The sequence below is a fragment of the Leptodactylus fuscus genome, chromosome 11, assembly GCF_031893055.1.
Source record: "Leptodactylus fuscus isolate aLepFus1 chromosome 11, aLepFus1.hap2, whole genome shotgun sequence".
Lineage (NCBI taxonomy): Eukaryota > Metazoa > Chordata > Amphibia > Anura > Leptodactylidae > Leptodactylus > Leptodactylus fuscus.
Window position 1 is genome coordinate 87,976,914 of NC_134275.1, and position 27,555 is coordinate 88,004,468.

Here is a 27,555-nt window from a genome sequence, read left to right on the forward strand (position 1 = left end):
AAGATACATTGAGCCAATGAAGAAATCTCTGCTATGGTGAATTGTACAAAACCTTTAAGATGAATCCCAACATTAAGTCGCCTTTTTTCACGTATGTAATTCCTTTTAGTGAAGCTTCTAATTAGAATCTCTGTCTATAACCTACACTTAGCACGCCGAGCCGATGTTCATCATGTCGTAATGTCTCCAATACAGATACTACGTATGTCATGTCATGGGCCACAGTCTTCAATGTTTGAGCCTTTATTCAAGGGTGGAAAATAGGATTGTAGACTTTGCTCTTGAAGGATGTGGAATCCCCATGGAGAGCAGCAGGAATGTATACAGGACTGAACAAATAGCTGCACAGACAGAATTCTTATCTAGAGGACGTCCCACTTGCTCCACTTTCCTATTCAATGTATAGAAAGTTACACAGATCCACAGAAGCTCTAGGGAATGATCTAGACATGGCTCAGCTCAACACTGTAACTATCGGTCTGGTGATCTTCGCCACCATTATTATAGCGCTGTCTTATATAAGAATATTATGGAGACGAAAGACGTTACCCCCCGGACCTTTCCCAATGCCCTTCCTAGGGAACGCTCTACGTCTTAGCACTGAAGGACTAATGCCAAGCCTGATAAAGGTACGTGATGATGACATTTCTGCTGTGCTGAAAAATGTACAAATATGTCCGCCCTTTATTGTCTACATGGCTGCTCATGTCTAGATATCAGTGCACAAACTCAATGGGAATGCCAGAGATACAAAAATATTATGCAGCTTTAAATAGTTTCTTCATGACTCTTGTCTTGATCAATTGCCAATGGATACAACCATGAATTCAGCAACTTTCTATGGTCTGGAACTTGTCAGAAACAAAGTCATAATTTCCTTAATATAGTCAGGGTATAGTCTCATACATGGAGTGTCCTCCTGATATCCAGCCATGATGTCCTTATTGTGGTCAGGTTATCTTCTCATATGTGTAGTGTCCTCTCCTGATAACCAGCCATGATGTCCTTACTGTGGTCAGGTTATCTTCTCATACATGTAGTGTCCTCCTGATAACCAGCCATGATGTCCTTATTGTGGTCGGGTTATCTTCTCATACATGTAGTGTCCTCCTGATAACCAGCCATGATGTCCTTATTGTGGTCAGGTTATCTTCTCATACATGTAGTGTCCTCCTGATAACCAGCCATGATGTCCTTATTGTGGTCAGGCTATCTTCTCATACATGTATTGTCCTCTCCTGATAACCAGCCATGATGTCCTTATTGTGGTCGGGTTATCTTCTCATACATGTAGTGTCCTCCTGATAACCCGACCACAATAAGGACATCATGGCTGGTTATCAGGAGGACACTACATGTATGAGAAGATAACCTGAACACAATAAGGACATCATGGCTGGTTATCAGGAAGACACTACATGTATGAGAAGATAACCCGACCACAATAAGGACATCATGGCTGGTTATCTTCTCATACATGTAGTGTCCTCCTGATAACCAGCCATGATGTCCTTATTGTGGTCAGGTTATCTTCTCATACATGTAGTGTCCTCCTGATAACCAGCCATGATGTCCTTATTGTGGTCGGGTTATCTTCTCATACATTTAGTGTCTTCCTGATAACCAGCCATGATGTCCTTATTGTGGTCAGGTTATCTTCTCATACATGTAGTGTCCTCCTGATAACCAGCCATGATGTCCTTATTGTGGTCGGGTTATCTTCTCATACATGTAGTGTCCTCCTGATAACCAGCCATGATGTCCTTATTGTGGTCGGGTTATCTTCTCATACATGTAGTGTCCTCCTGATAACCAGCCATGATGTCCTTATTATGTCCGGATTATCTTCTCACACATGTAGTGTCCTCCAGATAACCAGCCATGATGTCCTTATTGTGGTCAGGTTATCTTCTCATACATGTAGTGTCCCTCCAGATAACCAGCCATGATGTCCTTATTGTGGTCAGGTTATCTTCTCATACATGTAGTGTCCCTCCAGATAACCAGCCATGATGTCCTTATTGTGGTCAGGTTATCTTCTCATACATGTAGTGTCCCTCCAGATAACCAGCCATGATGTCCTTATTGTGGTCAGGTTATCTTCTCATACATGTAGTGTCCTCCTGATAACCAGCCATGATGTCCTTATTGTGGTCAGGTTATCTTCTCATACATGTAGTGTCCTCTCCTGATAACCAGCCATGATGTCCTTATTGTGGTCAGGTTATCTTCTCATACATGTAGTGTCCTCCTGATAACCAGCCATGATGTCCTTATTGTGGTCGGGTTATCTTCTCATACATGTAGTGTCCTCCTGATAACCAGCCATGATGTCCTTATTGTGGTCAGGTTATCTTCTCATACATGTAGTGTCCTCCTGATAACCAGCCATGATGTCCTTATTGTGGTCGGGTTATCTTCTCATACATGTAGTGTCCTCCTGATAACCAGCCATGATGTCCTTATTGTGGTTGGGTTATCTTCTCATACATGTAGTGTCCTCCTGATAACCAGCCATGATGTCCTTATTGTGGTCGGGTTATCTTCTCATACATGTAGTGTCTTCCTGATAACCAGCCATGATGTCCTTATTGTGGTCAGGTTATCTTCTCATACATGTAGTGTCCTCCTGATAACCAGCCATGATGTCCTTATTGTGGTCGGGTTATCTTCTCATACATGTAGTGTCCTCCTGATAACCAGCCATGATGTCCTTATTGTGGTCGGGTTATCTTCTCATACATGTAGTGTCCTCCTGATAACCAGCCATGATGTCCTTATTGTGGTCGGGTTATCTTCTCATACATGTAGTGTCCTCCTGATAACCAGCCATGATGTCCTTATTGTGGTCGGGTTATCTTCTCATACATGTAGTGTCCTCCTGATAACCAGCCATGATGTCCTTATTGTGGTCGGGTTATCTTCTCATACATGTAGTGTCCTCCTGATAACCAGCCATGATGTCCTTATTATGTCCGGATTATCTTCTCACACATGTAGTGTCCTCCTGATAACCAGCCATGATGTCCTTATTGTGGTCGGGTTATCTTCTCATACATGTAGTGTTCTCCTGATAACCAGCCATGATGTCCTTATTGTGGTCAGGTTATCTTCTCATACATGTAGTGTCCCTCCAGATAACCAGCCATGATGTCCTTATTGTGGTCAGGTTATCTTCTCATACATGTAGTGTCCCTCCAGATAACCAGCCATGATGTCCTTATTGTGGTCAGGTTATCTTCTCATACATGTAGTGTCCTCCTGATAACCAGCCATGATGTTATTATTGTGGTCAGGTTATCTTCTCATACATGTAGTGTCCTCCTGATTATCAGCCATGATGTTCGCATTGTGGTCAGGTTATCTTCTCAGCCTCTTTATTATTTATATGTCTGCCTACATGTATACCGAGTATGTGCCAAGAATTGGACCTCCACTGATCAGAAATTGGGGCATCCTAATGAAAGGCCACCAATATGTTAATAACAAAAAATAGATTAATGTAAATGATGGTAAGGGAATACTTCACATACAGTTATAGATTGCACCAAAACTCATGCACTTGTGATTCATCTTTCCATAGATGGCAGAAGACTATGGTCCTGTTTATACCGTACACTTTGGCTCCAGGCCCACAGTCATTGTCATTGGATATCAGGCCGTGAAAGAAGTGCTGATAGACCTCGGAGATATATTCCTAGGAAGAGGAACTATTCCTGTGTTTGAGCGGTTTTATAACAACAGTGGTAAGTAGATATCCAGTTCTTCAGATATGTTCATCTTCACCCAAGCTTCAGCTCATAGTAAAGTCCAACTCTTTATCATCAAACCTAGAAAAAAAGAATTTTCTACTTAAACCCAAATTTTATTTTAAGGCTTGACACAGCTTAATGGAGAGTACTGGAGACAAATGAGGCAGTTTTCCCTTCTGACCCTCAAGGACTTTGGGATGGGTAGAAAGACCTTGGAAGAACCAATCCAGGTAGAAGCCCATCACCTTGTGGATTACTTCAGAAAGTCTAACAGTAAGTATCAAAGCCAACTATTGGGGATGAGCGCTGACAACCCAAAATTTCCAAAAGTCTTTGTTTCTAACAATCAAAACTTTTGTAATCTGACAAACTTATAAAATGGTTCCCGCTACATGTAAGACGAGCTAAAAGAGGAGAAAGGGCCGAAAACTTACTGCAACTTACTCCACCTCCCTCCATTGGTGTCCATTACCATTGACGCTTTCTATAGCTAAGTCTGTTTACTTTGTAGCAGAAGAAACAGAAAAGTAAAGAACACGATGGAAGATGGGGATGGATGCAGATGTACACCAGAATAAGGGGCAACGGGCACTTAATAAGAGTAGTGTGAGCCCAAACTTATTCATATGTATGTAGAATTCATATAAGTAAACTATGTAAAAACTTGGGAACCACTCGTGGCAATCTAGAGGTGGTCCAATAGTAAGTTTTCTCCTGTATAGGGGCGGTCATGTGATGTAATGATAGGACGTTGTCTCATGTATAGGGGCGGTCATGTGATGTAATGATAGGACGTTGTCTCATCTATAGGGGCGGTCATGTGATGGAACGATAGGACGTTGTCTCATGTATAGGGGCGGTCATGTGATGTAATGATAGGACGTTGTCTCATGTATAGGGGCGGTCATGTGATGTAATGATAGGACGTTGTCTCATCTATAGGGGCGGTCATGTGATGGAACGATAGGACGTTGTCTCATGTATAGGGGCGGTCATGTGATGTAATGATAGGACGTTGTCTCATGTATAGGGGCGGTCATGTGATGTAATGATAGGACGTTGTCTCATGTATAGGGGCGGTCATGTGATGGAATGATGGGACATTGTCTCATGTATAGGGGCGGTCATGTGATGTAATGATAGGACGTTGTCTCATGTATAGGGGCGGTCATGTGATGTAATGATAGGACGTTGTCTCATGTATAGGGGTGGCCATGTGATGTAATGATAGGACGTTGTCTCATGTATAGGGGCGGCCATGTGATGTAATGATAGGACGTTGTCTCATGTATAGGGGCGGTCATGTGATGTAATGATAGGACGTTGTCTCATGTATAGGGGCGGCCATGTGATGTAATGATAGGACGTTGTCTCATGTATAGGGGCGGTCATGTGATGTAATGATGGGACGTTGTCTCATGTATATGGGCGGTCATGTGATGGAACGATAGGACGTTGTCTCATGTATAGGGGCGGTCATGTGATGGAATGATGGGACGTTGTCTCATGTATAGGGGCGGTCATGTGATGTAATGATAGGACGTTGTCTCATGTATAGGGGCGGTCATGTGATGTAATGATAGGACGTTGTCTCATGTATAGGGGCGGTCATGTGATGGAATGATGGGACATTGTCTCATCTATAGGGGCGGTCATGTGATGTAATGATAGGACGTTGTCTCATGTATAGGGGCGGCCATGTGATGGAATGATAGGACGTTGTCTCATGTATAGGGGCGGTCATGTGATGTAATGATAGGACGTTGTCTCATGTATAGGGGCGGTCATGTGATGGAATGATGGGACATTGTCTCATCTATAGGGGCGGTCATGTGATGTAATGATAGGACGTTGTCTCATGTATAGGGGCGGCCATGTGATGGAATGATAGGACGTTGTCTCATGTATAGGGGCGGTCATGTGATGTAATGATAGGACGTTGTCTCATGTATAGGGGCGGTCATGTGATGGAATGATGGGACATTGTCACATATATTGTATGTCTTATGGTAATATTTCTCTATTACTTCTCAGAACAGCCCATTAACCCTAGCACTACCCTGAGCTGCGCTTCTTCCAATATCATTGCTTCTGTTCTGGTGGGGAGACGTTATGAATACACTGATGAAAAGTGGATGAAAATCCTTAAAGACATGCGGGATTCTTTTGAAATAATTTCTTCTCCTTGGGGCCAGGTGATTATTCTTATTATTTCTAACTTATTTTGTGACTTTCCCTCCTTAAGAGGGTTTTCAGAGATATTGGGGCAGAATGGGTTAAAAGTAAGATAAGCAAAACTAGCCAATTCCTTACTGGATGAATGGCAAACTGGTAAAATGGCTGGAAATACCTGCTGAGGCCATCACAGACACAACGGTGACCACCACAACCAGTGACAGCGGACCGGCCAATCCCAGTCATTTTATATTGAGATGACACCAGTTCGTAGAGACCACCAGGGACCCAGTAAGTTTCTGAATGGCAGCACGAGGTGACTGCTGAGGGAAGGAGGGTTTAAGTTTATTTTAATACTTTCTCCCTTTTTAGTAGTCGTTCCCTCTAGATAGCTGCGCGTTGTTATGGGTTGCTGTGTTTCTATGTGTTATGTGTTGTTTTGTGTTATGTGTTTCTATATGTTATGTTTTGCATGATTCTATGTAATGTTATGTGTTGCTATGTGTTACTATATGTTGAAGATAAAGCTGGCATCAGTTGGACATACACCAGGACACATTGCAGCTTAAGTCACAGAACATGGAAACCTGTCCATGTATAGATGTCCTCTTCTACACTTCTGAAGCCATTACAATAACCGATAGCCGTCATCTGATGGACCCCCCCCCCCCCCCTCCCGGCTGCAGATGTGTCCATGAGATTTCCATGACCTCCCTTCCACTAGCACTGACCGCTTGCTCTGATCACTTCAATGTTTTCCTGTCTTCTCTAGATGTATGACATGTTTCCAAATATCATGGATTATTTACCAGGACACCATAGAAAAATGTTTGATCTTCTGAAAGAATTAAAGGAGGTTGTGAAGGAAAATGTAAAAGATCATGAAGACTCCTTGGATCCGTCCTGTCCTCGCGATTACATTGATTGCTTTCTCATCAGGATGAGACAGGTAAAGATTTATACTCCATAGATACAAGTAAGGCCTGTGTTGGTATTCCGTCCACATGAGGACCCCCCCGAACGGAGTACCGAACGCAACTGCAAGCGGTGTGCCAGTAAAATCACATGGACCCTACAGACTATAATGGAGCTCACTGCCAGATCTCCGCAGGGATCGTGTAGACAGGAAAATAGTTCACAATCTACTTTCCTCTTCTACATGATTCGTGTGGGCAGCGCACGGCAAGCACACGGACCCCATTATAGTCTATGGGGATCTGTGTGCTTTTACTGCACAGTGCTGGCAATTGCGTTTGGTTTTCCGTTGGGGGGTGGTCCTCATGCGTACTGCCCCGGATGGAATACCAACACAGATGGGAACCAAGCAATACACAACCAGTCACTCTGGATATACGGTATTCCTGGAAGCACATCCTCCAGGTCAGTGGAGGTCTCAGCGGTCAGTCCTCCAGCCCATAGGGGATAACTTAACATTACCAGAATGTCACTTTCTGAAAACCAATGCAAAATGTTTTGGCAAATAAGGGGAAAATTGTTATAACCTTTATATCTTTTCTGCGTTCTCTTCACACCCATGTTCTCTAGATGTTTAATTGAAAATGAATGTAAACTCTCCTGAAGTCAGATGTCGCCATTACACATCCACACGTTACAAGCATGTCACTTTGTTAACTCTGTTTCCAGCAAACGAGACCATGTCAGCCCCAATATCTGAGTGACCTCCGGCTCTTCAAATACTTTTTATCTTCCCAGGAAAATGTCAATTCCAAAACCTGCTTTGATAAAACAAACTTGGTCTCCACAGTATTCGACATGTTCCTCGGAGGCGCTGAGACCACCTCTGTGACACTTCATTTTGGTATCTTGCATTTCATTAAGTTTCCCGAGATCCAAGGTAAGATATAGTATCACCTAAGAGTGGTGGCTAAGAGCACTAAGAGTGGCCACAAGGAGCCAAAATGAAAATGACGATGGGCCCCGGGGTGACAGAAAACTATCATGAAAATCAATCAACTTCATTCCTTAATGTTATTGACTTACTGGAGATCTCCATGTATTTAAAAGCTGTATCTCCATGATTGTAACTTTGTCATAAAGACATTGGCCAATACACATATTGCTCCATATTACAATGGAATGGAATAATTTGTAACATTTTTGGTTGCTACATTAGTTCCAGCAGACTTCTGTGCATTCACTTCCTGTCATGTGACTAAATTACTCACAATAGGGGAGGTCACGTGACAGGAAGTTCATGAACAGAGGAAGGGAAGGGACACTACAATTATAGCAGTTATGGTCAGTCATTCGGGTCCCGGCCATGTAAAGATCAGGTGAAGCCATTTAAAGTGTAACTCTGAGCAAAAACTAGGAACAACAATCTCTCATGACAATAAAATGTGGCTTATTATCTTAATGCCCTCATACATTCGGCCATATAGTGTCTTCTTCTTCACTCCGCTTATCTTTCCATATTTCTGTTGTTCAGAAAAACTACGAGAGGAAATTGACCAGGTGATTGGAAGAAACCGGGAGCCGAAGGTAGAGGACAGGAGCCAGATGCCATACATGAATGCCGTCATCCATGAGATCCAGAGAATAAGTGACGTCCTCCCCATGGGTTGTATCCGCTCTGCTATCAGAGATGTGACCCTCCGGGGATACAAAATACCCAAGGTGGGAAAATGACCTGCTCTTATGTGAAAAGTTATAGAAAATGGTCTATTCTGTGTCATGTATCATCTAATATGACCCTATGTAATGTCATTAGGGGATGGATGTCCTGCCATTGCTGACCACTGTCTTACGAGATCCGTCACAATTTGAAACGCCTGATAGATTTAACATCAAGCACTTTTTGGATGAAAATGGAAAGTTTAAGAAAAACAATGGATTTATGCCATTCGCAGCAGGTACAAAGTATTCTGATAGTATCAGTATTTGGAATGGAGGGTGAATGGCACATTTACAAGGCTTTGGTTACCATGTTGTGATATTGTGCTGAATTGGCTTCAAGATAAACTGAGATCTTAACGGAATTGGAGATCGCTTCGGGTTTTGTCCCATGTAGCACTTAAAGTAGTAATAGTTGAGGCTACGAATAGAATGAAAACCATACAAAACTGCACAGTCACAATCAATACATTATATTCTGCATGGTTGAAGAATGGATGGAAGGCGAAGGGCAAGGGACACCCTACATTTCCCTGTTACCAAAGGACCCTGAAACGCGTTATCTTAAATAAATCACATTGTTGTTACATCATCGTATCAGCATTTCATTCCACTGAAAGGAGGGCGCCACCAGTTCCTCCAGTTCCCTCAGAATAAGTTGCATTTATACCGTTCGACCAAGAGTCGTAAGCCGAAGACGCTGTCCTACAAATTCGGTGACTAATACCTGATTACATATCACAAAGGCGTAAGACAAGGTAACTGACTTTGAAATCTACGAGGTCTCATATGCCTAATTAGCGCACGCTTGGTTCGTTACATTTCTTTTGGTTCACTTGGCATTATGTTAATTTGCACCGTACAATATCCGTAAAGTTTTTCTATTTCTTTACTTGTTACTCAGTTATGAAATATTTTTTTATACTCACACTTTTATTTTTCTAGGTAAGAGAGCATGCATCGGAGAAGGTTTGGTCCGCATGCAACTCTTTATCCTTTTTGCTACTATCCTGCAAAAGTTTACTCTGAAGTCTGTTGTGGATCCCAAAGATCTTGATATCTCTCCAACTGAAAGCGGCTTAGAAAATATCCCGCCATCTCACAAAGTCATCTTCATTCCGAGAGAGTAGAAGAAGCCTCAGACGCCCACATTAGCTGATATAACAATCGTATGTTACTATTAGAGATGAGCGAGTAGTTAAATACTCAATATTCGTTTCGAGTAGCCCCTTAATATTCGACTACTCAAATCGGATATTGAATCCTATTATACTCTATGGGGGGAAAATGCTCGTTTCAGGGGTAGGCAACATTCGATCAAATTACACTTACCAAGTCCACGAGTGAGGGTCGGGCTGGATTCTCCAAGAATTCTTCTCCGCGCAGCGTCCCCGCAGCGTCTTCCGACTCTGAATTCACTCTGCCAGGCATCGGGCCTGGGCATAGACGACTTCACATGGCCGCACTACAAGAAAATGGCCACTTACAGTCAAAGCGGCCATTTTCTTGTAGCGCGGGCATGCGCAGTCGGCTCTGCCCAGGCCTGATGCCTGGCAGAGTGAATTCAGAGCCGGAAGACGCCGCGGGGACGCTGCACGGAGAAGACTTCTAAAGGTAGGAGAAGAACCAGCGTTGATTGGCCGACTGTATAGCATTCGGCCAATCAACGCTGGTTCTGCATCGAATTTTTCCATTCGGATAGCGAGTGATACTTGATCGAGTACGAGTATTTCGAATACCGTAGTATTCTATCGAATACCTACTCGATCAAATACTACTCGCTCATCTCTAGTTACTATAATTCAGCACATTACTCTATTAACATGTACGGTGGGTAAATTTAGTAAAAACACTAATAAGCAAACAAATAATAAAAAAAATGTAAACCCCGCCTTTATCTTTAAAAATATATAATGTAAACAAAAATAAACAAATATGTTAGGTCTCCCCCATGTGTGTATAAGCCCCCTGTGTACAAAAATACTGTTATTTATCCTGTACGGTGAACACAAATTAATGTATTTTTGTGTTTCCAAAAAAAATAACAACAAAAAGTAATCAGAAAATCAAACCAAACTTGGGTTCCAAACTAAAAATGCAACTTGTTCCTCAATTAAAGAGCCCTGCCATATCTCTGTCAACCATACAGTCGAAATGTATAGGCATCACAATACAGTAACCTCAGGAAATATAGTTCATTTTCAAAAAGTGACATTTTATTTGTAATAGCGATCCAAAAACCAATATAAATCTGGCACCGCTGTTATCATAATGACCTGCCGGACAAAGCTGCCATGTCAGTTTTAATGAAGAATGAACGCTGTAAAAACAAAATGCAAAAAATTTCGACAGCATTGTGTGCTATTTCACATGGAACCCCAAAAATGTAAATCAAATCAAATCGAAACAAAGAATAAGCCCTCACATACTCAGGTGGGTAGAACAATACAAAAACTTATGAATTTTGGAAGCCAGTGAGGGAAAATAAGAAAAAAAAAAGTCACCAAGCACTAGACAACCTACCTTGTGTCCTTAAAGGGTTAAAATAAAAAAAAAAGTTGAAAAAATTATGTGCCCCACGTTATTTTATAATCATCAGCAGTCTAACATTACTAAGGCTGGAAGGACCGCAGTTTTGGGCATTCCCAGACTATCAATACTGTACTGGATCGTACCTGACTCTTCCTGGTATCCCTGGTGGTGGTGGGTAATCAGGTTAATAATTGAGGGGCTAGGACCAAATATCACATGTTCAGTGAAGCCAAATGTGGTGCTAAGTGTGACAAGCATAATCAGAACAGTCGTGATAGCCAGACAGTCATGAATTACTCCCAGTTGTACAGGCATAACCACAGGCTCGAGCATCCACCACACCCAACACGTTCCAATGACATTATTTCAGTAAATAATTAAAAAAAAAATAAAAAAAAATTAAAAAATGATCTGTTGTGACCTTTTTTTAGTGTTGCCAAATCCTCAGAGCTATAACTTTTGTTTATTTTACACCAACAAGCTGTATGTGAGTTGTTTTATATTGGTTGGGTTGGCTGTAGTTTTTACTGGTACCATTTTGTGCTATACGTACAGCTCTCTGATTGCTTCCGCTAGCAAAATCAGGGGCAAGATATATACGAAAGTGATATTCCACCCTAATAATGAGATGACACTTTGTAAAATGTCCAAAAATATAAATGACCTTAAAGAGGTTGTCCGGGATAAATGCTCATCTTTACACTAATTACTGTACATTATCTAAACACCCTCCCCCATCTACTTTCTAAATTACATAATTTATCAAAATGTCTATGTACCCATAAACCTGGTGTGACGTATCGCCCCTTTCCTCCCCGGCCTCCGGCCCCACAAGGCGCGAGGACACGGCCCGCACCTCAGCCCACCCGACCGCAGCTGCTGGCCCACCCGGCCTTTGCTGCAGGCGGAACCCGCGATCGTCTTTTTAACTATACCATCCTCTCCCACAAACCCAGAGAGAGGACCGGGCCTTATAGGATAATACGAGAAGAGCCTTCTAAAGTTTTAACATTTTATTAACCCAAGATGGTCGATACTCGGTCAGCCAGAAATACATATAAAGATATACCCTGGCGGTCACAAGCTTATACGGTTACAGAGAAGGTATGTTACAGTGCAGTGAGATAAAACAGATTACAGAGATTAAAAGATTAGAAACAGAAACAGTCCTTAGGCACCCGGCGATTCCGCAGCCAACGCATGGTACCCACAAGGCAGGAGATACAGTCCATTAAAGTCTCTGGTGGGGGCACCGCAGCACCCCCCCACATAGCATATAGCAATAAAGAGAGTTTTTCCATACCGATTTAAAAAGTCCATAGTCCATAAATCCATGATCAGATAGGCGTTACATCATAGTCCTCATAATTCCATAAGTCCATTAGCATTAAAGTAGTATATGGCTCTCCTTCAAAGTCCCTTGGCCGCATGGCTTTCTTTGTCCTTCAGCACATGGCCGCTTCTGCCCCGCCCTTCCCCCCAGCAAGGGGGGAGGGGGCCACACACAGAGCCAACTTGCTCACATGTGTCCAGATGAGAAGAACAAGACCAAGAAGAACTAGCTCTGCCCCAGGTCACTCTTATATTGACCCTGGGCTCCACCCTGAAATGACATCATCAGGGCTTTCGGACCACCCTCTAGCTTGGCAATCAAATAACTATAAATGGTCATAATTCCTCAACACATGAAAATACGGTCAAACAAGTGGCATGTCTTTGCTCACCGCAAGTTTCCCAGCACATTGACACCAAACATGATAACTCGGGGGCGGGGCCTGACCGCGCAGCATGGTAGACGCGAGTCACTAGAGCTCCACACTACCGGGGACTATAAGCGGTCGACTTGCTATACCTAAGGGTCGGACATGGTCAAATCGGGCAAGGACAAGCAGAGGGATCCCCCGGGCACCCCTAAGATGTCCAAACAACAAGGGGACCTACAGCGTTTTCTTAAGAAGAAGCCCTTACCTTCCCCCCGCAGCCTTCCAAAGGTGGCGCCGGAACTTCAACCAGACGTGCACTCTGATGACGATTCTGAAAATGGAAGCACAGCAGGAGGTGAGCACTCGGACACTGATCCTACACGGCTAACTAGGAATTTCTTCCTTAAAACAGTTGAAAAAGCAATTACTAAAGCTATGTCGCCAGTTCTAGCTGAGTTGGCAGACATTACCTCAGAAATTAAAACTACTACCCAGAGAGTACAAGCACTGGAAGATTCCTATTCCTCCATCAGAGAAAATGCAGGGGCGGTGTCTGAGCACCTCCAACAGCATAGTGAGCTACTTGATCGCTCCCTATCCCTGATAGAAGACCAGGAAAATAGAAATCGCAGACGTAATCTGCGCCTGAAGGGAGTTCCAGAGTCTTACACCCCTGAAGATTTGCCAAAAATGGCAGAAGGACTTTTCTCTGATCTTTTGGGCCCGGAACGGGCATCCCAGGTGACTATTGAACGGATCCATAGATCACTACGTCCTAGGCCTCGACAGGGGGACCCCCCGCGTGACATAATTTGCGGCCTCCTCTCTTTCAGAGACACTCAAGCCATTCTTAATGCTGCTAGATCTAAGGATCAGCTATTGCTAGAAGGAGTGGAGATCTCTTTGTACCAAGACGTTGCTCCTTCTATCCTTGCGAAAAGGAGACTCCTTAAGCCATTGTTGGATGAATTGAGAGCGAGAAATATACAATATATATGGCTGTACCCCTTTGGCCTTGCAATCTTGTGTGGTGGAAGGAGGATAGTGATACACACTCCGCGTGACTTACCAGCAGTTTGGTCCTACCTCAATATAGCACCGATGGAGATACCTTCATGGCTACCATCCCAGAATTTGGACCCTATACCTGCACTGCCCTCTTTGCCGTCTTGGAATGGTACCTCCAGATTCAAATCACCTAAGTCCAGGAAAAGTCTTCTCAGAGACTGATAAGTATAATCTGGCTCTCCTTACTTATGTTACCTATCTTGACCTATGGAGTCCGTATCCTTTAGTAACTTTATACGGTTGAATGTGTTGTGACTGTTACTTTTACATTCTTTGATGTTTTTGTAGGTTATGACTATGTTCCTGCCATACTTTAGGTTTTGTTAGCTATTGTTACCTTTTCTATGTCGACCCTTATGGTTCCGTTCCGATCAGGATTCATCCCCGTTCCAATAATTCACTGCTAGTTCTCCATTAGTGTCTGTTCACCAGACACTGACTGTCGGTACTTGTGCAGGCTGTCACACTCCTCCTAAGTTTTGATATCAGTATCCCCTCGGATTTGAACTGAGGATTCCTATACTCCTCTTTTCCTCCCTACTCCAGCTTTCCTTCTACCTCTTAACCCCCCCCTTCCCCCCCCTCTCATCCATCTTTCTTCTGATATTCCTTTTCTAACCTCTACTCGCCTCATTTTTCGCGTTTCCAATGGCCGCTACTTCCAAACAATGTCTCACGCTCTCCTCATTTAATGTGAAAGGGCTAAATTCCCCGCATAAACGACATTGGCTAACGTCCCTTTCCAAAAAACTGAACGCAGACATCCTTTTGCTTCAGGAAACCCACTTTAAAGCTGACAATATTCCCAAACCATATAAATCTGCATATGACAGATGGTATTACTCCACTCATCCTACCTCTTCATCTAAAGGGGTGGCTATTGCCCTTAAGAGATCTCTCCCCTTTGTTTTAACACAAGAATATAAAGATGCAGAAGGTAGAGCCGTTTTTATTAAAGGAAAAATCTCTAACCGCACATTGACGATAGCCTCTCTTTATGCCCCGAACCACGGTCAATTGTCCTGGTTACTCCAGATGCTACGAACTCTTGCACAATTTGCGGAAGGTGAGCTTTTGATAGGAGGTGATCTTAATATATTATTAGACCCCCTACTTGACGACTCCTCCCAGAAATCCTCTCTATCCCAGAAAGCCATTAGTAGGTTACATCTAGCACTACAAGAGCTCCATTTGATCGATTCATGGAGACTGGTTAACCCCTCTGTCAAAGACTATACCTTTTTCTGGACGCCCCATAACTCCCACCAACGCCTGGACTATATTTTGTGCTCCAAATCTTTAACCCAAAATATTGTTAAGTCCCAAATAGGGATCATTAGTATTTCAGATCATGCCCCAGTTTCCACTTCGCTTGCTTTACCGGACTTATCACCAAGAGAGTGGACCTGGCGCCTCAATGAGCAACTACTAGATAGACGTGAGGTGAGGGAACATATAGGTGCAGAACTTGACACTTACTTTCAGCGGAATGTGACCCCTGATCTCTCTCCGACCTTGATATGGGAGGCCCACAAGCCATTTATAAGAGGCCTTTTTGTCTCTAAAGCCTCAGCTTTGAAGAGAGAAAATCAAAAAATGATTGATTCACTACTTTCGCAAATTGCCACCCTTGAACGATTGCAGAAGAGAAAGGCACTTTTATCGGCACATTCAGATCTCATATTGTTGAGAGAAAAGTTAAAAAAATCTTTTACATGCCTCTTCGGCCAAAACTTTTATGCACTCTAAGGCGCGTATATACGCCCATGGAGATAAGGGAGGCAAGATTATGACTGCCTTGTTGAGGAAAGAGAGAGAGAGGGCTCATATTGCAGCTATTAAACAAAAAGATGGTGCGATAACTCATGACACTCCTAAAATTGCGCAGGCTTTTAGAGACTATTATTTGATGTTATATAATCTGAATTGTTTGGAGACTGCCCCCCAAAATCCCATCCCCATAGGGCCTGCAGAAAACAAACAACGTATAAAAACATTCTTAAACTCTCTTAAATTACCTACTCTTACGGAAGACATGAGTGCTTCCTTATTGAAACCCATTACTGCCTCTGAAATCGCAGATGTGCTGTCCAACCTACCTACTGGGAAAAGTCCAGGCCCGGATGGCCTTCCGTCCCTATATTACAAAACTTTCCGTACACAATTGACCCCCCATCTCACCTCGTTCTGTAATTCCCTATTGCAAGGCTCTCCTATGATGCGCCAATCTCAGGAAGCGCATATTACGCTAATTCGCAAAGAGGGTAAGGACCCTACGTACTGTTGCAACTATAGACCAATTTCTTTGTTAAATTGTGATTTAAAGATCTGGGCGAAAATTCTTGCCCTGAGATTGAGAGACATTGCCCCCCATTTAATTCATGAAGAACAAGTTGGGTTTATAAGAGGAAGAGAGGGTAAGGAAAATACTCACAAACTTTTGCACACAATTGCGTTAGCGAAAAAGTCGAATTGCCCCCTGTTACTATTTAGTGTCGATGCCGAAAAGGCATTCGACAGAGTTAATTAGAACTATATGTCTGAAGCCTTATTGGCTTTTGGTTTTCCTCCTGCTTTTGTTAAGGCCATTTTTTCTCTCTATGCCCAACCTCACGCTAGGATTAAGGTAAATGGCTTGCTTTCTGACTACTTCGACATATCCAATGGGACAAGGCAGGGGTGCCCTTTATCCCCTACCCTCTTCGTCCTTACCCTTGAAACTCTGCTTCAAGCAGTACGCCAAAACCCGAACATCGTAGGCTTTCAATTAGCGAATAAGCCAATACATTCGATGGCGTTCGCTGATGATGTGTTATTCCTTTTGTCGGACCCATTGACCTCTCTGCCAGCACTCCAATCGCTTATAGATACATATGGCTCCCTCTCTAATTATAAAATGAATACCTGCAAGTCAGAACTCCTTAATATTTCTGTTCCACCCTCACAAATAGCTACCTTGAAAAATACGACCCCCTACCAATGGAGAGATAAATCAATAAAATATCTTGGAATACACTTACCTGCGGCCATAGAAGACGTTTTCTCTCTGAATCATATTCCTCTACTCTCAGACCTTAAGACTCTCCTGAAAGACTATAACTTACCTTATTTGTCATGGCTGGGTAGGAGAAATCTCTTACAAACGTATGTCGTACCGAGAATTTTGTATATTATTCAAATGCTGCCTGTCTTTATACCCAAAGCCTATTTCCACCAGCTTAGACGACTTTTTTCGGCCTTTCTCTGGAACCACAGGCCTCCTAGACTATCATATGCACTTCTCATAAAACGGAGGGAAAATGGAGGGATTGCCCTACCGGATATTCAAACCTATTATGAGGCCATACAACTTTCCCGATGGATGACGTATACTCTTCCACGAGTGGACTCATTAGTCACAGACTTGGCTATGGAACTTTTTGGCCCCCAACATCTACAACTCCTCTGGCTCCCAAAGCCGTCAGATAGACGAATGACTTTGCACCCACTGCTAAGAGGACCGGTCGAAGTCTGGCTAAGGCACCAAGAACAACTTGCTCCATCGCCTTCCCCAGTCTTGCCTGCGAATCTTATCCCCTTTCTGCCACACCTCAAATCTCCTACGCGATGGACTGATAGTTCTATCTGGGATGCTTTGTGTGATGTTAGACTCAAAGATCTGCTTTCTGATGGTTTACCTATCCCTCATGACCAGCTACGTGTGCTACTGCCCTCAGTTAATATTAACTTTCTTCATTATGCACAATTTGATAACGTTCTTAAGAAATTGCTATCTTGTTCCCAACCCCGCAGACAACTAACCTGTTTTGAAAAGGGCCTGTTGTCTAAATTGGCATCACAACGGAAGATCGCATACTGTAGGAGGCTTCTTCTTGACGACTCGAATGCTACAAAACCATCCTTCTTATCTGCCTGGGAGAAAGAGCTCTCTTTGACTTTTTCTGCGGAGGACACAGATTATATATTGAAACATGGTCTTGGACGATCTAGATGTGTTAGATTACAAGAATTGAATTATAAGATACTTACCAGGTGGTACCGCACCCCGGACTGGCTCTTTAGACATGGTCTCAAAGATTCTAATGAGTGCTGGCGTTGTAAGTCTGACGTTGGTTCGATGGTTCACATTTGGTGGTCCTGTGACTTGATTGAACCCTTCTGGAGTGGAATTACAAATACCATAAATAAACTTTTCAAGACATCGCATCCCCTTTTCCCCGATCATGTCTTCCTGACAGGACCCGATACCTCCCTCAGCCCGAGTAAAAGAGAGCTGTGGTTCCATTTGATTAGTGCTGCAAAGTCGTTGATCCCTCTCAATTGGCTTAACTCTGCTCCACCGACAGTTGCTATGTGGATTGAGAAAGTAAACCAAATTGGTCGTTTTGAGGAGTTGCTAAGCTGGAAAGATAGATCTCATGATAAATATGATAAAGTATGGAAGAGATGGTGGAAATTCGCTGAGTAGGTTTTTGGTTTTTTTTTCCCTTAAACCCCCTCCCCCCCCCTGAATTTTATGCCTATTGATTGTTCTATTTGGTTAATTGCTTTCTGAGTGGTACCTGACAGTCCTGCACGATCTATGTAAACTGACTACTATGTTGCAGTTTTGTTATTATGCTTCCTTTTGATTCATTCTTCATTGTCCAGTGAATTTATGTTTCTGTCTCTCTACTGAACATGCTTGTAGAAAGTTGTAAATGTTCCATTCTGTTAAAATATTAAATAAAGAATTAATAAAAAAAAAAAAACATAACTCAATACCCTTTGAGTAACGAGAACTGGGCCTGGACTCTTCCCAGGCCCATAGGCTTAAAGTTTTTGGGTTAAAAACGTGCGTCTCACTACTACGCACTGGAAGATCTAATTGTCATAATGGTAGCATCTTTCCCTGGCGCAATATCATCATAAAACTATAACTGTTTGAAGTTTTTACCACCTCAACCCGACTCCGCAGAGTCTGGTCACATGTGTTAGAACTTTCAGAGCCAGGATGGCCCCCTGCTAAGAATCAAGGAAGTTAGCACAGATATGTTAATGCCATGCCTAGGGTGAGACAATGGCTTTTGATCTTGGCAACTGGCCACAGATAATCAGATTCACCCATTTGGGTCACTAGCCTTCACATCCTACTGAGATAACAAGATTCCTTAGCAGGATGATGACTTACAAAATGGCAAATACAGACCAGATAAGTTATTCTCCAAGATATACAGTTGAGGGTCAGTCAACCCAATAAAATACATAGGTAGTTATAAATATAGCTGAGAATCATGATTGAGGGCCGGTTCATCACACCTGGTGTGGTCATGTGACCACCCCGGTGCTGATCCGATTCCCCATTTCTGGAAATAGAATGTCACTACTACTCTCCCCCCCCCATCCATTCCATTATATTTACCTCTCTTCCTTCCAGGCTTCCTTCTGCAGGATGGCTCCTCCGTCTTTTCTGACTGCTGGCGCGTGCAATAGTCCCAGCGCTGTTCTGTAGCTGATAATCTACCTCTATTGTGCAGGCATGCGAGCAGCTCCCACACCTGCGCAGTAGAGGTGGATCGGTGACTGCAGAGCACAGAGCAGCGCTGGGATTATTGCGCGTGCCGGCAGTCGGAAAAGAGGAAGAAGCCGTTCCACACAAGGAAGCTTGGAAGGAAGAGAGGTAAGTATGATGTGGTCAGGGGTTGGGAAGGGCTAGTAGTGGTCGGGATAGCTGTAAAGACAGGGAGGGGGTGTAACATAGAGAGGGAGAGAGGAAGGGGAGGAGTGAGATGAGAGGAAGCTACTGCGGAAGTTACAAAGCTGGAAGCTGCACCTTGTAAACAAATGCAGAAGATACCCTTCTCCGATCAGAAACCACAAGGACTCCATTATAGTCTATGGGGTCCGTGGGTTTGCTAAGATAACCGCTTTTTTAATGCAGATTAGGTTTACGTTGGGGGGGGGGGGGTTCACAAGCGAATCCCCAAGCAGAAGCCTAAGACTCTCATGTTAGATTTCTCTGAGGGCATCCATTGAACATGACCATTGGCCTTATCATTGTACCCGGCACTGAGATTGTTCCTATTTTCTTTGGTTTGGGATCGGTAATTACTTACATTTCATTAGATCTTTCTTATAAATTGATGTCGGCGAGCTATATTTATTGATTTCAATGATCTATTCTGAGTAACTAAACTGATTACTATGTAACTGTATGTGACAATGAATACACCGGCATCAAACTGCCCCTCCCCCCCACTACATGGCATACACAGAAATATCGTATAGACTTCTATAATGCTATGTTGGGATTTCATTTTCTGATGGGATATTCAGTCCATTGATATGTATCAGCAGTCAGAATATCGCACCCTCCATGGACTCTGATTATTACACTATCTGCTTCGTATTATACAATTGACTTCATGACTATTTGTGGTGTTCGTTGGGAAGATTCGGAAGCGCGGTTTTACTTTGGGAGTCTCTTCCAGCCTCAGAGTAGAATAATCTCACTTCTGGTTCTGAATCTTCCCAACGAACATCATGAATATTCATGAAGTCAATACTGTGAGAGCAGGAGCGCCATCTCTCTACAGATCAAGTGAATTGCAACCTACTGTAGATAAATGACAGAGATAAGAGGTTCAGCACCCGGTCACACAGGCACAGTTGCAGTGCACATATGATGAGGGCGCATTATACATGTGCAATGAGTAATAAATGCTTCTTCTCTATAGATATTACTGTCAGATTACACTGCATTGTTCATGTTCCCATCAGCATTGTACTATTCTGGTTACACCTACATGGTTGCCCTCATTGCACAGGTAACGGCTTTGGGAGAAGGCTTGTAGGGTTATAGATTGGACTTGATGGACTAATGTCTTTATTAGAGATGAGCGAACAGTAAAATGTCCGAGGTTCGATATTCGTTTCGAGTCGCCCCTCAATATACGACTACTCAAATCGAATATCGAACCCTATTATAGTCTGTGGGGGGAAAATGCTCATTTCAGGGGTAGGCAACATTCAATCAAATTATACTTACCAAGTCCACGAGTGAGGGTCGGGCTGGATTCTCCAAGCAGTCTTCTCCGTGCAGCGTCCCCGTGGCATCTTCCGACTCTGAATTCACTCTGCCAGGCCTCGGCACTACAAGCACTACAAGTGGACATGCGCAGTTGGCTCTGCCCAGGCCTGATGCCCCGTGGAGTGAATGAAGAGCCAGAAGACACCGCAGGGAAGCTGCACGGAGAAGACTTCTAAAGGTAGGAGAAGAACCAGCGGTGATTGGATGACTGTATAGCATTCAGCCAATCAATGCTGGTTCTGCATCGAACTTTTACATTCAAACAGCGAGTAGTACTCGATCGAGTACGAGTATTTCGAATACCGTAGTATTCCATCCAATACCTACTCGCTCATCTCTAGTCTTTATCCAACCTCATCAACTATGTAACTGTATGTAAGGCGCTGAGGACAGATTTCACCAGTACGCTCCGCTCTTACCTCTCCAATCTTTCCCCGCTATAGGCACCACCAGTGGGTTATGGGTGACAGTGCCTGGATCAGCGAGGACTGGGGGGCCTGAGGAGCAGTGAGTACTGGTGAAATCCAAAATCACTGCTCACTCCCTACCATTAGTATGTAATACGGGGGCACCCTGTGGGGAAACATTGCAGAATGTGGGTCGTCATATGGTGAAGACCAAGGCATTTTACTATTTATGGCCAAATAAAACCAACAGTTTTTGAGATGTTCCTCGCTGGAGCTGAGGCTTAGTTCTCCAAAATAGCGGTGGGATAGTGGATAGCGATATAGTGTGATAGAGGATGGCGATATAGTGTGATAGAGGATGGCGATATAGTGTGATAGAGGATTTTCCTCCTGAAAATAACTTTGGACCCTGAAATGAACTTCATTCACCCCACACTGTTGCCCTTCTGTATATCAGATCACCATTCGCTTCCTATCTGATATGTACATGGCATAAGGGTTCAGCAACAGTGAAATGAGTGTAATCCGGGCGATCAGAGTTCATGTTAGTCAATGTCTCTCCGGGTTCATGAAGGTTTATTATTCATTCCTGTTATGTATAAAAATGATAAAAAAAAATAAAGAAAAAAAAGTAGAAAAAGACGAGAAAGGAAGAGAAAGAGGAGAAATGGAAATGAAGCGTTTAATGAGTTGTATTTCATGGATTGTATCATGTATCGTACATAGTATCAGACACACGTATGACATTATAACATGTTTAAGAATCAAAGGCTTTGCTCGACTGGCCCGTGAGCCATAAGGGAATGTTCACATATAGGAATTTTGACGCTGAATTTGCCTCTAAGTTTTTTGGCAAGGATTTTGGCGCTGAATCCGTCAGAATCCACGTGGAAGAAAACGCCTCCCCATAGAGTTCTATGGGTTCTGCTACATTCCTTTATGCGGATTCCGCCTGCAAAAACCAATGCAGTCAATGGGAGGTGGAAAATCCATGTGGAATTGGCAAGAACTGCTTGGAAAAACTGCTAACAGTTTTTTCAAGATCCATACATTGTGCTGGAGGGAAAAAAAACATTTCCTAATTCCAGAAGAAGATATTTTCGTCGCCACAATCCTCAGTGTGAATGGACCCTACTCCACCTGACGTTTATTTCAATGGGCGGCAGGTTCAGCAAGTGGAAAAACTAAGCGTCCTGCTCGATCTTCAGGATAGTCCATGGAATGTGGAGATGAATTTCATGAACAAATTGTCCAAATCCACTCACGGAATCTGGCGCTGTCCAATAAAGGCAGAAAAGTCAGAATCAGTGGCGTAACTAGGAATGGCGAGGCCCCGTGGTGAACCTTTGACATGGGCCCCCCTCCAAAGACCCCGATCGACCGCTCATTTTCCAACGCATTCCTGCAGGCACTATTATGACCCATAGTGGCTCCTGTATACAGTATTATCCCCCATAGTGTCCCCTGTGCACAGTATTATCCCCCATAGTGGCCCCTGTACACAGTAGTATACCCTATAGTGTCCCCTGTGCACAGTATTATGCCATATAGTGGCCCCAGTAGCACAGTATTATGTACTGTAAAACATAATACTGTAATAAGTTCACTGCAAAGAAGGGGTTACTGACAGCCTGCCCTGCACACATAGGTTAAACTCACTCAGTGCTCCTCACTCCATCCTCCAGCATCTTCGTCCTGCGTGATGTCTCCGCCCCTCCCCCACTGTCAGGATGGAAGCTGAGACTCTTCACCACCCGGAACCCGACACCTTAAGTGGCCTCGGGCCTCAAAAAGTAAAATTTATTGTCTATTTCTTTTTTTTGGCATATTAACCAGTGAGGGGGCCCGGGCCCCCTAAGGTGTCGGGCCCTGTGGCAGCTGCTACCACTGCTACCATGGTAGTCACGTTACTGGTCAGAATACTGTACTGTGCTGTACTGCAAATTCTGCTTCAAATTCAGTGTTAAAACTGAGTTGGTTTTTGTCAAGCAGCAAAATCTGATGCAACTTTCGGAAGAAGAAATTTTCTGCTTGAGAAATTTAGTGTCGAAATCTGCCATGTAAACACTCCCTAAGGTTCTGATTAGAGATGAGCGAGTAGTATTCGATCGAGTAGGTATTTGATCGAATACTACGGTATACGAAATACTTGTACTTGATCGAGTACCGCTCGCTGTTCGAATGTAAAAGTTTGATGCAGAACCAGCATTGATTGGCCGAATGCTATATAGTCGGCCAATCAACGCTGGTTCTTCTCCTATCTTTAGAAGTCTTCTCCGTGCAGCTTCCCCACGGCGTTCCCTCTGTTCATTCACTCTGCCCCGCTTGTAGTGCTTGTAGTGCGGGCATGCGCAATCGGGTCTGCCCAGGCCCGGTGCCCAGCAGAGTGAATGAAGAGCCGGAAGACGCCACGGGGACGCTGCACGGAGAAGACTTCTCGGAGGATCCAGCCCGACCCTCACTCGTGGACTTGGTAAGTATAATTTGATTGAACGTTGCCTACCCCTGAGACGAGCATTTTTCCCCCATAGACTATAATAGGGTTCGATATTCGATTCGAGTAGTCGAATATTGAGGGGCGACTCGAAACGAATATCGAACCTCGAACATTTTACTGTTCGCTCATCTCTAATTCTGATCACACAAATGAATTTGAAGACGCATTTGAAGCAATGGGAAGCAGACTCCGGTTAGAGCTGATGGTGAGAACGTAGATTCACATTTAGAGACTTCTCACCTTCTACCTAAAATCTCAATAACTGTTGACTCCACGATAAACTCGCTGTTGACCTTCTGATGTACAAACCAAGAGCAGAGAAACTGCTGATCGGAGTTGGTGTTCTCTCTTATCTAATGTGTCACAGGGGTCATCAAAGTTTATTACCATTTACTGTATATTCTTATCAGATACAAAAATATAAAACAAGAGCTAAAAAAAGAGGAAAAAAGCAAAAAAGAGGAAAGAGGTAAAAAATAACCCTTAAGCTGAGACCCCACCTTTCTGTATTTTTATTTGTAGGAATGGAGGGTTTAAAAGGAATCGCCTATACTGCTAATCCCAGATGCTCAATCCAGTCCTAGTATTGGAGTAATGTGGTGATATATTAGAAACTGAGGCAACAATTCATCAATGCAAGCAGAAAACACCATACCGTAACCTATCTATCTGCAGGGCTGGGTGATATGCTGGTTCTGGTGACAGTAACCTATCTATCTGCAGGGCTGGGGTGATATGCTGGTTCTGGTGACAGTAACCTATCTATCTGCAGAGCTGGGGTGATATGCTGGTTCTGGTGACAGTAACCTATCTATCTGCAGGGCTGGGGTGATATGCCAGTTCTGGTGACAGTAACCTATCTATCTGCAGGGCTGGGGTTATATGCCGGTACTGGTGACAGTAACCTATCTATCTGTAGGGCTGGGTTGATATGCTGGCTCTGGTGACAGTAACCTATCTATCTGCAGGACTGGGGTGATATGTTGGTTCTGGTGTCAGTAACCTATCTATCTGTAGGGCTGGGTTGATATGCTGGTTGTGGTGACAGTAACCTATCTATCTGCAGGGCTGGGGTGATATGCTGGTTGTGGTGACAGTAACCTATCTATCTGCAGGGCTGGGGTGATATGCTGGTTCTGGTGTCAGTAACCTATCTATCTGTAGGGCTGGGTTGATATGCTGGTTGTGGTGACAGTAACCTATCTATCTGCAGGGCTGGGGTGATATGCTGGTTCTGGTGACAGTAACCTATCTATCTGCAGGGCTGGGGTGATATGCTGGTTCTGGTGTCAGTAACCTATCTATCTGCAGGGCTGGGGTGATATGCTGGTTCTGGTGACAGTAACCTATCTATCTGCAGGACTGGGGTGATATGTTGGTTCTGGTGACAGTAACTTATCTATCTGCAGGGCTGGGGTGATATGCTGGGTCTGGTGACAGTAACCTATCTATCTGCAGGGCTGGAGTGATATGCTGGTTCTGGTGACAGTAACCTATCTATCTGCAGGGCTGGGGTGATATGCTGGTTCTGGTGACAGTAACCTATCTATCTGCAGGGCTGGGGTGATATGCTGGTTCTGGTGACAGTAACCTATCTATCTGTAGGGCTGGGTTGATATGCTGGGTCTGGTGACAGTAACCTATCTATCTGCAGGGCTGGGGGATATGCGGGGTCTGGTGCCAGTAACCTATCTATCTGCAGGGCTGGGGGATATGCTGGGGTCTGGTGACAGTAACCTATCTATCTGCAGGGCTGGGGGATATGCTGGGGTCTGGTGACAGTAACCTATCTATCTGCAGGGCTGGGTGATATGCTGGGGTCTGGTGACAGTAACCTATCTATCTGCAGGGCTAGGGTGATATGCTGGTTCTGGTGACAGTAACCTATCTATCTGCAGGGCTGGGGGATATGCTGGGGTCTGGTGACAGTAACCTATCTATCTGCAGGGCTGGGTGATATGCTGGGTCTGGTGACAGTAACCTATCTATCTGCAGGGCTAGGGTGATATGCTGGTTCTGGTGACAGTAACCTATCTATCTGCAGGGCTGGGGGATATGCTGGGGTCTGGTGACAGTAACCTATCTATCTGCAGGGCTGGGTGATATGCTGGGTCTGGTGACAGTAACCTATCTATCTGCAGGGCTAGGGTGATATGCTGGTTCTGGTGACAGTAACCTATTTATCTGTAGGGCTGGGGTGATATGCTGGTTCTGGTGACAGTAACCTATCTATCTGCAGGGCTGGGGGGATATGCTGGTTCTGGTGACAGTAACCTATCTATCTGTAACACTGGGGTGATATGCTGGTTCTGGTGACAGTAACCTATCTATCTGCAGGGCTGGGGTGATATGCTGGGTCTGGTGACAGTAACCTATCTATCTGCAGGGCTGGGGTGATATGCTGGGTCTGGTGACAGTAACCTATCTATCTGCAGGGCTGGGGTGATATGCGGGTTCTGGTGACAGTAACCTATCTATCTGCAGGACTGGGGTGATATGCTGGTCTGGTGACAGTAACCTATCTATCTGCAGGACTGGGGTGATATGCTGGGACTGGTGACAGTAACCTATCTATCTGCAGGACTGGAGTGATATGCTGGTTCTGGTGGCAGTAACCTATCTATCTGCAGGGCTGGGGTGATATGCTGGTTCTGGTGGCAGTAACCTATCTATCTGCAGGGCTGGGGTGATATGCTGGTTCTGGTGGCAGTAACCTATCTATCTGCAGGGCTGGGGTGATATGCTGGTTCTGGTGGCAGTAACCTATCTATCTGCAGGGCTGGGGTGATATGCTGGTTCTGGTGGCAGTAACCTATCTATCTGCAGGGCTGGGGTGATATGCTGGTTCTGGTGGCAGTAACCTATCTATCTGCAGGGCTGGGGTGATATGCTGGTTCTGGTGGCAGTAACCTATCTATCTGCAGGGCTGGGGTGATATGCTGGGACTGGTGACAGTAACCTATCTATCTGCAGGGCTGGCGTGATATGCTGGTTCTGGTGACAGACTCCCTTTAGCACAAACTATTCATATTTTCCTGTCTGTTTCACATATGAGCTCTTCATATAATAACAGGATGTTCTGCCAACTTAGGTGAATTACTTCTTTGGTTTGGAAATGATTCAACTTTTCAGAATCACAGAACAGATCAGAACTGGTCAGACGAGTGACTAAGGGTCATTTCAGCAGTCGCTGGTATATTCTATGGGATATTATAGTTACATGAGAGGAATCTGCAGAACTGATCATATGCTAAATAGTTACAAGTCATATTTATAGATGAGATAGCGAAGATGATTGTCTATAACATGATGGGTCTCATGTTTCAAGCTGTAGTGGATGGGGAGCTATGGAGCCTGAAAGTTATAATGTCTGAACAATGTTACCCTTTTGTTTGTCAGTGCATATGTGTGTATATGTATATACAGTATATGTATAGGTATACATATCTCCCAACCGTCCTGATTTCCGCGGGACATTCACGATTCCGGTGACATGTCCCGCGGTCCCGGTTGGAGAGAGGCATGTCCCGATTTCAACTCAGATCTGCATCCAGAGGATGCAGATCTGAGTTGAACACATACGCGGCTGAAGCAAGGAGCTGACACAGGTCAGCTCCTTGCTTCACCGCTGAATGCCGCCAACTGGCTTGTAGACGCAATGTGATGACGTCATATCGCATCTACAACTGTGCGCCAGTGAGAAAGAGAGGCGCGCAGG

The 27,555-nt window shown here is 44.1% G+C and overlaps 1 protein-coding gene across 1 annotated transcript; it reads left to right on the forward strand.

Annotated features, from left to right (window-relative positions):
- The first annotated feature begins 444 nt into the window (after positions 1-444).
- LOC142185258 (cytochrome P450 2G1-like) lies at positions 445-9,691 on the forward strand. The gene is made up of 9 exons (XM_075260557.1): positions 445-629; positions 3,584-3,746; positions 3,876-4,025; positions 5,787-5,947; positions 6,700-6,876; positions 7,641-7,782; positions 8,377-8,564; positions 8,659-8,800; positions 9,507-9,691. The coding sequence occupies exons 1-9, from the start codon at positions 450-452 to the stop codon at positions 9,689-9,691; spliced, it is 1,488 nt and encodes a 495-aa protein (XP_075116658.1). The 5' UTR covers positions 445-449.
- The last annotated feature ends 17,864 nt before the right edge of the window (positions 9,692-27,555 follow it).

What these genes read in the sequence shown, in the direction of transcription:
- LOC142185258 (XM_075260557.1), top strand. Translation starts at nt 450, where the DNA reads ATGGCTCAGCTCAACACTGTAACTATCGGTCTGGTGATCTTCGCCACC. An exon ending in TAATGCCAAGCCTGATAAAG is followed by an intron (nt 630 to 3,583) that starts GTACGTGATGAT and finishes ATCTTTCCATAG; the next exon opens with ATGGCAGAAGACTATGGTCC. An exon ending in GCGGTTTTATAACAACAGTG is followed by an intron (nt 3,747 to 3,875) that starts GTAAGTAGATAT and finishes TTTTATTTTAAG; the next exon opens with GCTTGACACAGCTTAATGGA.